The sequence below is a fragment of the Eleutherodactylus coqui genome, chromosome 5 (genome assembly GCF_035609145.1).
Source record: "Eleutherodactylus coqui strain aEleCoq1 chromosome 5, aEleCoq1.hap1, whole genome shotgun sequence".
NCBI classification, from domain to species: Eukaryota; Metazoa; Chordata; class Amphibia; order Anura; family Eleutherodactylidae; genus Eleutherodactylus; species Eleutherodactylus coqui.
This window is the reverse complement of record NC_089841.1, coordinates 148,997,502-149,013,744: the sequence shown is the minus strand read 5'-3', so window position 1 is coordinate 149,013,744 and position 16,243 is coordinate 148,997,502. Positions and strand designations below refer to the sequence as shown.

Genomic DNA, 16,243 nt, shown 5'->3' with positions numbered 1-16,243 from the left:
GTAGATAGGTTTAAATTGGCAGAAGTCAAAGTGAACAAATATTATGTCTGTTACCCACATGACAAACGGGATGAAGTAAACCACGCCAGAATTGCTGTTTCTTATGATTTATTTTAATTCAATTGTGCACTTATCACCTGATATAGTGGTTCCACTGTGTGCAACAGTGAGCATTGTCTCCATTGTGAGCCTTTTTATCCTCAGGGCGAAATCAGACGAACGTATATTTGTGCGCACCTATGTGCACACAAAACTGTGCATCTATTAGAACCATTGGTTTCTCATGATGTGTTCACATGTCTGTGTTTTACAGGTGTGAAAATACCCGCACCTGTAAAGATAGGACCTGTGCGCACCGCATAGGTCAGTGCACTGCAAAAATCCCCGCGGGGAATTCCCTCATTACTGAACACTGTGACAGCACTGTCAGTGTTCAGTGATGAGGGGACTCCCTGTGGGGAAAAAGGAATCTCCTGCCACAGCTGTAGCAGAGGACCACGATGATCTTCCATTGCTTTCAATGGGGCCGGTGCTGCAGCCGCCCCATTAAGAAAAATGGTATGCAGGCAACCCCCGCAGTAATTTTCAGGGAAGGGCTTGAAATGTAAGCCCTCTCCTGAAAATCATCCCAGCTTGTGTAAAAAATAAAAAATATATATACTCACCTCTCCGGGGCTGACGGGGCTCAGCGCATCTTGACGCTTGGCTCCCTGGCACTGTATTGAAGTTCTTTGAGCAGGCAGGGATTGAAAGCAATGGACACAGAGCTTTAGTTACGTGTATTTTGCACATCCGTGCAGCACCTTTTTTTGCGCAGCATGGATGCATCAAAATACACGCTCGTCTGACTGAGGCCTAAGAGTTTCTGCCCTTATCACGAATAGCTCTTGGGATTGTAGTTTTGTCTGGCACACCAGTTGATGGCTAAAGTGTTAACTGCTGGTGTGAGGCCCTAGTGTTTTTAAAGTGCTTTGGGTTGGACAGCAACAACTTCCTCCTTAGTTTCCTTCATGATCATCAGTCTCTTCCTAATTAAAGTTGAGAGAGGTAACATCTCTCCTTAGGGAGAGCACCAAGAAGGTGAGTGAGGAGACCTCTATGCCATCCATGCTCCTCTGGGTAATCATCTTATTTGCCTAGTAAAAGTCACATGAACAGAGTTTTTTTACGGCTTTCCGAGCCCTTTGTAGGTTCTTTCCTGTAACGTTTGGGTTCTTTCTCTCTCCTTTCAGGGTTGTTCTCTTTGAGTGATTTTAATCGAATAACCAGTCCTGAATTTTCTTCATTTCTAGATAATTTGTCTAACAATGGATTGTTTTACAGCTGTTTCTTTAAGAATGCTTTTGTAGCCTTTTTCCAGCGTAGTGCATCTATATAACATGTCTTTTGAGGTTTTTTGAAAGTTGTTTGGAGTGAGAAGTGGTTCACACAAACCAATCTTCCTTAAGAAGTAGAGATGTGATTGTCTGGTTTATATGGTGACCTTTCTAGGCTGCAGTCTTTAGTTTGTACTCTTCAATCTGAGGTTATAAGTCTATTCCAGACAGTGAGTGCTGTCAAGCAGCCATGTAATCGACCACCTCTCCCTCAAAGACCTCAGAAGAAAAGGGCACAATGGATAACAGTTGGTCCTGTGAAATATAAGCATGCTAATTTTAGCTGTCTGTATATAATTCCTGTAATGTACTTTGTGAACTAGGTGGTGATGTGATTGTTGATACAAGTATGTGCAGGATAATGTGCCAAACTAGGGAAAAGTTGTTCTGCATGAGGCATCAAGTGCTACTAACCAGCCCAATGCAGTTGATAAAATAACTGAGAAGATAAAACATGTTCTGGTTGGTAATTCAACAATTAGAGGTGTTGATTTAAGACAGAATTTGGATGTGTTGAAGGAAGTGAGGTGTATTTAAGGTGCCACAGTCAATAAAGATAAGAGATATTGTGAATATTGTCAAGATTGCAAGTAGGGATAATAAAGCTGATCTTGTGATGCATCTTGGAATCAGTGATTTGTCTCAAAGAATTCCAACATTTTCATCAGAAACTTTTGTAAGATAAAAGGTTCAATCATATCTTCAGAAGTTTTGCCAGTTTGAAATCAGATGAACAAGGCACTTTGTTACTGTGAGTTTGATGCATGGCTATGACAGAGGTGTAAGGGCTCTTTCACACGAGGGACCTAAGCGTGCAAAAATTCTTCTTTTTCCAGCATTGGACGCAGCTAAACACCCTCCCCTCCCTTTTTTTTCAGCTCCCATAGGAGTCTATGGAAGCTTCCAGCATATCTCAGCAAAAGATAGGGCAAGACCTATCTTTTCATGCGCCATATAAAATCGGTCATAGTTTTCGGTGGCTGATGTGCTTTTTTTACGTGCCCAAAATTGCCTATCTGAATGAATACATTGGAAACCAATGCTTCGAATGGTCGCAATTTTTTCAACGCAGTTACAATAGCTGCATATATATGGTTGTGTGAATAATGCACAAGTCTCAATAGCAGATCTGTCGGTGAGGCTGGACTGATGGCTAAAGGCCCATTTACACGTAATGATTAACGCTCAAAATTTGTCCAATCAACCAAAAATGAGCAATAATCATTAATTGTAAATGCAAGCATCGTGCACTTTTCGATTAAATGATTTTAAGGTGCTTAAAATTCACCATTCAGACAATGAAAGATGAAGTGTCTCTCAATAGACTGCATGCTGTTATCTCCACAGGAGTCAGCAGATAACATTATAATTTGCTGGCAACCTCAAGCAGAGCAATGCAGCTGTGTACAGAGCTGGGTGTGCGATTAATCACATGCTGGGCTCTGCAAACAGCTCCTGGAGGCCCTTTAACAAGCAAATGAAGATGATAAAGTATTAATGGCTATTAACAATTTATGCAAATAGATTGCAAAATCTTTCAGTCGTTTAAAAGATTATTTGCGTGTAAATGGGCCTTTAGTTTTCCCCTGCCCTTTCCTCTACTGCATGTTCTTATCAGCTAATGTTTGAAAACAACAAATTTTATCTTTGTTGTGGTCCTAAATTAGCAATAAAAACATGAAAGAGGAGAGCTAAAGGCCGAAAACAAAGTCATAATCCTGTTCGGGGCTCAAGCCTCGGATACATTTAATTGTAACTTGGATAACAGCCAACCACATTTTACTAATAGTCAATGCAGAAATCTAGGCACAGATGTGTCCTCGCTTGCCTTACCTTAATTTTGTTCAAAACTCCAATTTCTATTTAAACAGATTTATTACAATATTGCAATATGCTAGCAAAACCTTAGACAGGCTGCAGCTCACAACACAACCACTGGGTGGCCATGCATAGAAGCATATAGGATACACCTATCATGACAGATTATTATAATATCATGAAGTAGAATTCCGACACATTTGGCCTGTTAATGGTGTTTATCATAAATTCATATCCACCTGAAATTATCCACTGACTGTTTGTTTGGTTTCCATGGAATTTGTTCTTTTTAATGAAGACTAAGTTGTCCAATAAATGTTTGAGATTATGAATACACAAATCATGTATTTTACACATTTATCCCATAGAAAGTACCCATTATCAGACTTTGAATATTCAGTTTCCACTTTTCCATCCACTTGACTAAGTTGATTATGATACATTATAGTAACTTACCTATAGCATTATAATAAAACGCCAGAGAGCAAGGCTTGGATATCACTTTTCCTTTTATTAAATCGTCAACTTAAAGGGAACCTATCGCCATGAAAATGCTGCCCAGATTATCAACATCTAGATAAAGAGCAGTAGGAGTTGAGCAGATTGATATACGGTTTTGAGTAAAAGCATTCAATTTAACATATTCTTTGAAATTTTGGTTCATTCCATGCCTAGAGTGATGTGACTGAATGATTGACAGCCTTCCCTGTATGAGCATGCATACATAGATAGCTCCTAAGCATCGAACAAACAGATATAAATTAATAGAACACAAGTTATACAGAATCTTTTCCCACAGCTCTATACATGAACCTACTCATCCCTTCCTGCTCTTTAACATATTGCTGGCAGATCACATTGCATTTTTAATGTGACAAGTAGCTTTTGAAAGTAATAATATGAAACAGTTGAATAGCTCAATACCATTAATACAGAAAGAGGAATGAGAGGGGTAGTAATCTGACGGCACTATTTTACCCTCTCTCAGCTGCAAGAGCACCATTCTATTCCCCTGTTTCCACATAGCCATCATTATATTGCTCCTAATAATGATCCAACTTTTATGAATGACCACCGTCGACCTCCCCGGATGACCTCCATCTCTTTCTTCAAAGTTGTTATTAGTGTTGAGCAAAGTGATCAGTCGAACCGTGTTTCAGGTTGGACTTTTCTAAAATGTTTGGTTAGACGCAAACCTACTAAAATCACCTCAAATGTGATTCGGTGGTTAGCTCTGTTACCGTGCAGCTCTGGGATCTTAGGTTAACATCTTGCCAAGGACAACATTTGCGTGGGTTTCTGCAAACATTTATACAAACTCCATGCAGTTGTTGCCGTTGGCCAAATTTTATTCTAGGAACCCAGGGCTAACTACTACCCACCGTGCATCTTCATCTTTCAGAGATCATCATCAGAAGCCCGGTGGCTTTGCAGTATTGTCTGGAGGTTCTAGGATCAAATCTGAGTGGATGTTTGTATGGGTTTCTACAAACATTCATACAAACTCCATGTTCTTATTGGTCAGATTTGAACCAATGAAGGAAGTGAATTTGAAGTTCTATAGGTGTAGTTCTGCCCCCAAGAACAGCTGTTTGCACAAATTTAGCAAACTCTCCCAACCATTCTGCTTTTGTCGAATTTTAATCAATGTCCTAGTGAACACTGACATCACACTAGTCATACTACTGTGTTACAAAATATAAATTAATACGTTGACAGCTGTTCTGCTTTCTCAGACAGCCAACGTATGCACAACATTAAATTCTTGTGGGTGCACTTCAAATCATTTCCTTCTCCGTACTTTAAAGGAGATGTCCCGAGGCAGCAAGTGGGGTTATACACTTCTGTATGGCCATAATAATGCACTTTGTAATATACATTGTGCATTAATTATGAGCCATACAGAAGTTATAAAAAGTTTTTTACTTACCTGCTCCGTTGCTAGCGTCCTGGTCTCCATGGTGCCGACTAATTTTTGGCCTCCGATGGCCAAATTAGCCGCGCTTGCGCAGTCCGGGTCTTCTGCTGTTCTCTATGGGGCTCCGTGTAGCTCCGTGTAGCTCCGCCCCGTCACGTGCCGATTCCAGCCAATCAGGAGGCTGGAATCGGCAGTGGACCGCACAGAAGAGCTGCGGTCCACGAAGATAGAGGATCCCGGCGGCCATCTTCAGCGGTAAGTATTGAAGTCACCGGACCGCCGGGATTCAGGTAAGCGCTGTGCGGGTGGTTTTTTTAACCCCTGCATCGGGGTTGTCTCGCGCCGAACGGGGGGGGGGGTTTAAAAAAAAAAAACCCGTTTCGGCGCGGGACATCTCCTTTAAATAAATTTTCTCTCAGGACGTAGAATGTTCTTTCTCTAACAAACAGAAAAGCAACATAATCTTCTAGTGCCGTACTGCTACTGCCAGGCTGAGACTAAAAAGTAACCAGCGCACACATTCAGAATTTGATATATTCCCCTATTACACCTTTGACCTACTTTGAGGATCTTCCAAGGAGTTCAACTTTTGCAAACCTCAAAGAGTGAAAAAAGAAAAACACATGATTTTGAAGTACTGGTTATGTTGCCCTACTGGTGGTGACAGCATGACAACAAAGCAGTACAATGTAACACTGTTGTGCTTTATGGATTTTGTGAATTGGTAAGCATATGACGGAGGTATGAACACTTGGTAAAAAAAAAGCATATAAAAACATAAAATACTTTAAGTTAAAGGGGTTTTCTCATCAGAAAAAAACTTTTTCAAAATGAGGCCCACGGGGCAATCAGCTAATCTCTCTGTCTGCCACTCCCAGCAAACAACTAATTTTGGCAGGGGAATCTATAACAATCCAGTCATTTGTAGTATTACATGACTGTTATTCAGATGCATGGCCTTCCTTCTAATACAAGGATGTCTCAATTTTGCCACAATAGAGCTGCTCTCATAGAGCTTTTATCCTTTCTCTCAAATAAAGGGAGGTCATATATAGAACTCCCTTTATGATGTCCATATGCACTAATAGGGAATATAGACAGGGTTTGCTATTGTGGTCAAAGACCTTTAATCAGAAATACTAAAACATGTAAACTAATGCAATTTAAATGGTCCATAATGTTTCAAGCAACATGTGCTTATATGATTACTAGCACAAATGCTATGTATTTCATTTACCGAAAATCATCTTTTTGTACTGAAAAATCCCTCAAGTGCTGGATATTATGGTTTCCTTTCCTCCTAACTTGCTGTCTAATGAGTAAAAGGAGATGTGGAGATGTGGTGGAGGAGGGGGATGAGTCAACGTGCTCATTGAAATGTATAGACAGCAGAGGAGATGGGGGGGGGGGGGGGGAATTCATACAGATACTACCTGCAGCTAATGTAAGTGATTACTGTGTTTTAGCTACAGAAATCACATCTCCACTACAGAACTCACTGTTGCTGTATGCTGCTGATTTTACGTATTTGCGTGTGTGTGTGTTATAGACATGTAAAGGGGTTTTACCAAAAGTGATTTTTATCAGCTACCCATAGGATAGGTCATAAGTCTGATTCATGGGGGTCTGACTACTGAGACACCCACCAATTTAGAGAACAGGGATGCCATGTCTAATTCTTTTCATGACTGCGGTCTTCCTGAACCCCCCCACAGTGATCTGAAGATTGAATGTAGCTGCGGTCGCACATGTGTAGTATAGCTCCATTGCTTTTAATAGGGATGACAGAAATGGACGAGTAGAAGCGCCCTGATATCTCTGGCAGTTCTATTAAAGATGAATGGAGTGGCACCTCGCATTCGTGACCACCAAGCTATTCAATCTCCTCTTCACAGCGAGGCTGGAGGAGGGATTGAGCTGTGTGCAGTATGAAATGTGAGCCGGACACAGGACTTACATTCCTACGAATAGGTATTAAAGGGGTTGTCCCGCGGCAGCAAGTGGGTCTATACACTTCTGTATGGCCATATTAATGCACTTTGTAATGTACATTGTGCATTAATTATGAGCCATACAGAAGTTATCAAAAGTTATTCACTTACCTGTTCCGTTGCTGGCGTCCTCGTCTCCATGGTTGCCATCTAATTTTCGCCGTCTAATGGCCAAATTAGACGCGCTTGCGCAGTCTGGGTCTTCTGCTTTTCTCAATGGGGCTCCGTGTAGCTCCGCCCCGTCACGTGCCGATTCCAGCCAATCAGGAGGCTGGAATCGGCAATGGACCGCACAGAAGCCCTGCGGTCCACCGAGGGAGAAGATGCTGGCGGCCATCTTCACCGGGTAAGTAAGAAGTCACCGGAGCGCGGGGATTCAGGTAAGCGCTGTCCGGTGTTCTTTTTTAACCCCTGCATCGGGGTTGTCTCGCGCCGAACGGGGGGGGGGGGGGGGGTTGAAAAAAAAAAAAAAAAAACGCTTCGGCGCGGGACAACCCCTTTAAGTCAATTTTGGTATAATCCCTAAAAAGATCAGAATCTCTGCAGTGCTCTGTGCAGTCTATAAAGCACAGCAGCAGGTTCCTTCCACCAGTTATTAAAGGAATAACATGAATGGCTGGATTTTGGGGTGTGCAACCTAAACAAAACACAGAGCATATCACACTTTTCTCTATGAGACAATGCACTTTTAAAGTAGATAGACATTTGTATAAGACATCTGCTATCAATGATGACTTCTTATGCAGCATCCAGTCTTGTGGTCTGGAGTCTCCTTCAGCAGTTGCTCCTACAGTATCTCTCAAAGCCGGGGAGCTCAGTACCAATGTGGTTCACTTTTTGAGGTGCAGGGCAGCCCGCCGAAATATTATGGCATCATTAATGGTTTGCTAGCCTGCATGGTGCACTACATGTATCAGAATGGTCTGACACTTTGTATCTACTCTGTGCAGGAGTATACACCAAGCAGCCACCCCCCCCCTCTATATTAAGAGGCTGTGTGAGGGGCTGTTTCATTGGTGTCCTCCACAGGTGTAACTGGCTCCCTCATTTTGCAGTATAGCTGCCTGCATGCTGAGGTGGTGCACATATCTGCCCTCCTGTGTCAGTAAGTACATGGCCGTTTTCAGTGATTGTAAATAAAATTGTGAGGTGCTTGAGTTAACACTGATTAATTGAATTACATGTGATTGTTCTCAGTAAGAGAAACCAAGTAATCTTGTAGATATGATACCTTTTAAAAACTAACAAAAATACATGATATAGTGAGCTTTCAGGCATAATGGAACAAATCTAGAGACGTACTTATATTAAAACATATACACATGGTCACATGGGAGGGCACAACCATGATGAACTTCATGTATTTTTGTTAGCCATTAAAGGGTATTGTATCTACAAGATTACTTGGTTTCTCTAACTGGGAAAAATCACACCTTGCTCTACTGGCTATCACAGTACTACACTTTTTTTTTTGTTTTACCTAATTGAATTAATTTATGGGTGCCCCATGATTTTATTTAAACTAATACATAACCATCAAAATTATGGTACAAGAAAAACCTTTTTTTTTAAACTTCTTTTAGTATATTAATGATAGAGGTAAATAAAATAGTTTCACTTAAAAAAAATATTTTATTATATTTTAATCCATCAGCATGCAGAAATGCTCAGCACTGCATTCTGCAGTTCGCAATACATTTAGGATAACCATGAAAGTCTTTGTCACCCTGCTGCCGCATGTTTTCAGTAAGCTTGCACAATGTGAACAGCCGACATAGAAGTGTTGCTAGTTAAAGATGTTCAGGTTGTCTGTAAACTAGAGTTTCTAATCTCTTAATTGGTGAACGTTGCATCAGATCACCAAAGAACAGCAGATTCATACCACCAAAGAACTCGCTGCGTTTGTTCTTTAGCTGTCTAAGTGGCAAATGAATTGTGTATAACATCTGGTAAGAGAGCATAGATATTTCATTGACTACTATGAACTCTGTGTCTATTACCATTGTTGTTGCATGGCTTGTGAGTAGTTTCTGGTTAGTGATGACATACCAGGAATTCATCCATCCTTCTGGACAGGTAATTTCATGGTGGTATGAATTGTTGAGGCATTTATTAGACATGCTGCAATTTCAGTCAATGCACATACTTTAATTGCATCATTTACATAACATCCATTGATTTGATTTCATAGCAGATTCAACAGTAATGTCTTGCCGACATCAGCTTCACCAATGAAGAATATCTTTAGCCTTTTGTCTACACCGGTTATGATTTTATATACTTTTGCATGACCATTGTGAACATTTTCTCCCTGTCTTGCATTCATGGCTGTCTGCGCCATCTGGAATTTTCTTGATCCATTGCCTGATGTAGAGGTTCTTCTTCTTCCTCCAACTCCAATTGGCTCTGCTTGTTCAAGAATCTGAAATGCATGCACTTTATTGAATGCATTTTCAAGCTGTTTCTCATTTGCAGTACAATTCCATGTGTACACTCATTTCCTTGAGGTGCTCTTCACATGCTAGAAATGCCCCTTGTGTGCTATTGAACTCTCCCAACAGCTCATGTTCACTCTAGTAAGGCATATACTGCAGCAGTAAGCTGTAATAGTAACCTTCCAGATCAGTTGCTGTAGTAAAAGATTGGAACATGTATCACTGCAGCTGTGTTTCTTGTGATTAACTTTGTTTTGTCTGCAATGCTTTCTTCATTTTCTTCAGTCTCTTCAGTCTTCCTTGCATAATATGGTTCAAACAACATTGCAAAATCAATCAAGCTCATATCGTTGAAGACATAATGAGGATGTTCTGTTGGGCGCTTTTCATATCTCTCAATCATGTTTGCACCGTATCCAGCAGCTTGACCAGCTACATTTTAGCACTTTGTAGCATAGCTTAGACTTATGGATGTTGAGGAATACTATTTTTCTTGAGCTGTAGGGTAAGTTGAGATGACATGGCACCTCAATCACGTTTTCAGTATTTTTAGTATTATAGTCATAAATACTGAATTTGTATGTAAAATTTAAGGGGGGTATGTTTGGCAAAACTGGGCACAACATCAGTTGCAAGATTTGACCCAACAAACACAGGGGAGAGGTTAAATAAAAATAATATAATAATAATAAATAATCTACCTCAACTATTTGTTCCAATCCCTATGAGAACAGAGCTAATATATTGTTAAGAACTTTTTAAACTCAGGAAGGAAAAGGGGAGACACTAAAAAAAAAATCCAGCGTAGGGCATCATCCAACCTAAGGGTGCATTCACACGAACGTATATCGGGTTGGTTTTCACGCCGAGCCGATATACGTCGTCCTCATCTGCAAGGGGGGGGGGGGATGGAAGAGCCAGGAGCAGGAACTGAGCTCCCGACCCCTCTCTGCCTCCTCTCCGCCCCTCTGCACTATTTGCAATGAAAGGGGCAGGGGCGGGGCTAAGTTCCGAGAATTAGCCTCTCCCCATTGCAAATAGTGCAGAGGGGTGGAGAGGAGGCAGAGAGGGGGTGGGAGCTCAGTTCCTGCTCCTGGCTCTTTCATCCTCCCCCCCCCCCCCTGCAGAGAGAGACAACGTATATCGGCTCGGCGTGAAAACCGAGCCGATAAACAATCGTGTGAATCCAGCCTAAAGCTGCCTTAAAGGGATTTTCTCAATAAAGCAAAAAAAATTCTATACTTTCCTTTTCTTCCACAGGCAGTCTTCTTAAAGGGGTTGTCCCGCGAAACAAAGTTGGGGTATACACTTCTGTATGGCCATATTAATGCACTTTGTAATGTACATTGTGCATTAATTATGAGCCATACAGAAGTTATTCACTTACTTGTTCCATTGCTAGCGTCCCCGTCTCCATGGTGCCGTCTAATTTTCAGCGTCTAATCGCCCGATTAGACGCGCTTGTGCAGTCCGGTCTTCTCCCTTCTGAATGGGGCCGCTCGTGCCAGAGAGCTGCTCCTCGTAGCTCCGCCCCGTCACGTGTGCCGATTCCAGCCAATCAGGAGGTTGGAATCGGCAATGGACCGCACAGAAGACCTGCGGTCCACCGAGGGTGAAGATCCCGGCGGCCATCTTCGCAAGGTAAGTAAGAAGTCACCGGAGCGCGGGGATTCGGGTAAGTACTATCCGTTTTTGTTTTTTTTTAAACCCCTGCATCGGGTTTGTCTCGCGCCGAACGGGGGGGCTATTGAAAAAAAAAAAAGACCCGTTTCGGTGCGGGACAACCCCTTTAAGGCATCTTCTCCTCCCTGAGCTTCTGCAGTGCCCCGGGTCATATCACCTCCAGCTGGCTGGCTTGTTATAAAACCAGCATTCCTCACATTCCTTCCGGCAGCTCAGTGAAGGTCACTTCCCTGTCACGTTGAGTTCACTGGCTAGAAAGAAATGCTGATCTATTGCAGAGACAGCGGGCATGCGCAGTCTCTGCAGTAGCTTGCAACTCTCCCTTCTAGGTCGTGAACTGTGACGTAATGTACATTGCTGGACAGGAAAGAGACTACCTGTGAGTGTATGTAACATTACAGGAAGCAAAGGAATCGGCCAGCTGGAGATGAGGTGACCCCCTCGACCCTCCAACCCCTATGGACTGCAGGAAACAGAAGAAGGAAGATGAGGTGAATATCGAGTAAGTAGATTGATGGAAGAGGAATAGGTAAGTATAGCATTTTTCTTTTTTAATGACAGAACTCCTTTAATCAGAAGAATAGCTTTCTTCAATGTTAGTTGACTTCCTTTATATTTGTTCGGCAGACCTCCACTATTTATTGATGTGTCTATAGTCTAGGGTTCGGAGACCATCTGAACCAATTTGCTGAGTATATGCCCAAATGTATGCAACTGTGTTGACTCCCATTGACTCTGACCATTTGATAAGGAACGCCTCATAATCTGACACTTTTTTGGGATTACATCACTTCGTATGTTCTTGAATATGTGTGTATTTCTGTGTTACAGGGCGAAAGTCACAGAAGGCGTTAATTTATTTGGCATGAGAGGGAGTTCACATTTATGGGATGTGAAAGAAAACATGGATTTTCCAGGCAAATTATCACCTGTTATCATTGACTGTCAGAGGAAATATTCAATTGCTGAAACAAGGTAAGATATTTTTAAAATGTTAAGAGTATTACTGGAAAGGATGCTGTGTATCATTTAATTTTACTGCTGAATTTTAAATGTAAAACAAAGGAAATTACAATTTATGGAAATGTCTATTCATAAAATGTAGTGGCATGACCTTGGCATCACTCACATCACTTCTTTCATTTTGTAATCTGCATTAGAAAATTACAACTGAAACCTACCTGGCTGCTAGGAAACACACATTAACTGTTTTAATGTTATTTTTCATGAATAACCTCCAGTCAAATTACTGTACAAAATGTATTCCTGTTTTTATAGAGATCCGGTCTGCTTTTTTGCATCTACTTCTCAGTTCTGAATTTCGGAATGGGATTTCCGGCAAATTAAAGGAGTTGTCCGGTTATTGGACTGCATTGCCTCTATAGCTCCAACTGCGTTAAAATAACAAAAAATCAGAGACTGCAGCATCACCGCCCATTCTCCTGGCATCAGTGTTCATACCCACCAGGAGTTCAAAATGGTGACACTGCAGCCTCTGATTGGCTGATGGGTCAGGTGACATCATCTTTCACAACAAACACCAGGAGAACAATAGGGCTACAGCACTGGATCCCTGCAGCAGAGGAGGGGCAAGTACTGCTCTCCGTTTTGTTTTAGCACAGTTGGAGCTATAGGGGCAATGTTGTCTGATAACCAGGCAAGCCCTTTAATGGCCTATACTAAGAAAGCCAGATTGTTGTGGTCAGTACAAATCCTTCCATATCCATGTGTCTATACAGCTATTATATATGTAGATGTTCACTAAAAATGCTTGAAACATGGCGACTTTTCAATGTACAGTATTTTATACTTCAACAAAAAAGTGTATATAATAAAAAAATTATTCCACATGATGAAAAGCATATATCTTATTAAAATGTTTCTGGCACATTAAAATGCCTTATATCTGAAGAAAATTAGCACTATGAGACTCTGCTTATAATAAACATAGCCACAGAGCTCTCTGATTATTTTTTTTTTTCTGCTATAGAATATTTCTTTTTGTGCTGGGTGTCTTTATGGTACTCAAATGTGACCACAAAAGATCTATAGCAGATGTATGTAATGTAACAGAGTTTTATGACACTTAACCCTTTCCCCCATACAGCATTGTACTGTGCATGTATGACAGGCAGGAAGAACTTCCTGCACAGGGCCATGAATGGATTGTAGTCAGAGCACAGGAAATGATCAATAAATAGATATTGCAATGCATTATGAGAAATGTAAATAATGATGAATGAAAGTTCCCTAGAAGCAGGCCTGGAATGGCCCAGAGAGGAACAGGGGAATTCCCTGATGGGCCTTGGCCATAAGTGGGCCCACAGCTCCCCACAAGTGATGTATAACACAGCACTGTTGCAGCGATTCTGGGATTGCTGCCTTGCTGATAGTCTGATGCTGGTTTTGGAAATGTTTTACATCTTCTGGCTGGATTCACACGAACGTATATCGGCTCGGTTTTCACGCCGAGCCAATGTACGTCACCTCATCTGCGGGGGGGGGGGGTGATGGAAGAGCCAGGAGCAGGAACTGAGCTCCCGCCCCCTCTCCACCCCCTCTCCACTCCCTCTCCGCCCCTCTGCATTATTTGCAATGAAAGCCGATATACGTTCGTGTGAATCCAGCCTCTGGCTCAGTGGGTGTGGTATTAGGTATGACATGCTTAGTTACACCTGTGAGTAATTACTGGGGCTATTTAGCCTGGCCTGATACTGAGCTGAACTGCTGTTAATTTTCAGTCTCTGTCTGGCTGGGCTAGCAGTCAGAGCTTAGTCCTGAATTTTTTGGTTATCTGCTGCATCTCAAGCTAAGTACTGCACTTGTTTTTATTTCTAGTTTTAGTTTCCTTGTGTTATTCTCCTTTCCAATGTAGGGTCTACTAGGGGCTGAGGCATGCCATCAGGACTGTCCTTATCATGATGATCACCCTGTTTTTAAGCAGGGCCCTTCCCTGTGTTTGGTTATATAGAAACAGTGTTTCCTATATTTTGGTTTTATTTTTGTTTTGTCATTTGTTCAGTTGCATTTGTGGGAGATCTGCATGTGATAAATCCAGCGCGTCCTGGTTGGACAGAACAAGCACATTCACTGCCCTATGAACTGAATGCATGCAGTATCTCAGATAACCTATATGTCCATGTAATAAACTGGGTAGGTTATATAGGCATATATTCTGGCTGAAATGACATCTAGGAGCAGTTACATTTTGGAGTGTATCCTCCATCCCAGGGTCCTGCCTTTCAGACAATGCTGTTGGGACCCTCCATCATTATAATGAACTATAATTCCTAGCATAGAAATGGATGAAGATAAAACTCCAGCACTAGCTTGGATTTTATTAAAACTTCCTTCTTTTTTCATATATCCTTAAGGACATGATACTTTTTTTGCCATTTTTGTTTTTCTCCCCGCTTTTAAAAAACCATAACTCTTGTAATTATCTATTGACCTTGATGTCTGAAGGCATGTTTTTTGAGGGATAAATTGTATTTTTCTATAGTACTATTTAATATACTGAAAAACTTTATAAAAATTTGAGTGGAGTATAATGAAAAAAAAAAAATGAAATTCCGCCATCTTTGGGAGGGTCTTGTTTTTATGGCTTAAACACTGCAACATAAATGGCATAACTTTTTTTCCTTTGTGTCACTACTTCAGTGAGGCAGAGAAAAGTCTATTATCAGTAATTAGCCCTTCACAATATAGAGAATTTATTAAAACTAAAGTGTATTAATACAATTAAAAATTGGGCTCTGACGGACATGTAAGAGTGACACGCTAATTCCCAATCCCTAGAGGAGACTTTGTATGCTGGTGGTTTGTGGGGATGATGTGATCACAGGGACAAACGAACAAGATAAAGTAAGGAACTCAATAATTCCTGAACCAGTAGATAGACCCACCCACAATAAAGGAGAAACACCAGGGGCTAGGGAATATTGCCAGAACACATATTACAGTTAAGAAATGTGAACAATAACAGCATAACTTTTCACACCTGTTATACATCCCATTAGGACCTGATTGTAAGACTATAGTCGGCACAGAAAGTGCTGGAGTACCCAACTTTGGGGTACTACACTACGATACCAAAGATATTTATTTTTTTAAATCTATTTTCTGCCGCCATAACTTTTTTTTATTTTTTCATCGACCATAGTTGTGCAAGGGCTTGGTTTTTTTGCAGGATGTCCTATAGTTTCTATTTGTGCCATTTTGGAGTACATACGACTTTTTGATCGCTTTTAATTCCTTTTTTTCTTTTAGACGGGTTTAACTAAAAAAACACAATTCTGGCATTTGTTTTTTTTTCCTTACAGGGTAAATAATGTGTTACTTTAATCAGACTTTTATAGGCACAGTGGTAACACATATTTTTCTTTTATTAAATAATATATGCCAAAAAGTTTTTTAAACCTTTGTATTACCTTTTTATTATTTTTAATAAAACTTTTTTTGAACTAATATATTAGTCCCTACAGGGAACAAAAACTTGCCTTACATTATACTATCCTCTGACAGGCAATCAGGCATAGCTTAATAGGCAACCTGGAATGGCAGCCCTGGGGCCTTTCAGAAGGCCCCTGGTTGTCATGGCAACCTGCGATCTCATCACAGGGGGCAATGTGTAGGATCCCGCTGTCAGAATTGATGGGGGCATTTAAAGGGTTAACAGCTCAGATGAGCGGCGCTATTTATCAGAGCTGATGTGGCCGGGTGTTTGCTGTAAGAAACAGCTGGCATCCTCATTGTATGTAGCCGGATCGACCCTCGATTTCCCCCTCCATGCAAATCCCTAACCTCCAGGACGTAACTGTACATCCTGTAGTGTGCTAAGGGATTAAAATCCAGGGCATCGTACACTTCTCAACATGGGGAGTTACTACGCAGTTTGGAAATTACTTTTGTTCATCGTGGCATATCTTCCATTAAACCCACACTCCTCTTAAACCTACTACAAACATCACATGTTAAAAACATCCAAACACAGATTAGCAAAAGGAAAAGCACAATCTTTAA

General features: G+C 41.2%; 1 protein-coding gene across 1 annotated transcript in view; it reads left to right on the top strand.

The window, feature by feature from the left end:
• LOC136627908 (transmembrane protein 132D-like) overlaps positions 1 to 16,243 on the top strand; it is a gene marked incomplete at its 5' end in the record, with an annotated part of 499,530 nt that overhangs the window by 119,093 nt on the left and 364,194 nt on the right. Inside the window, one exon of the mRNA XM_066603406.1 lies at positions 12,053 to 12,196. Coding sequence (XP_066459503.1) covers positions 12,053 to 12,196 — 144 coding nt within the window. The remainder of the gene's footprint in view (positions 1 to 12,052; positions 12,197 to 16,243) is intronic.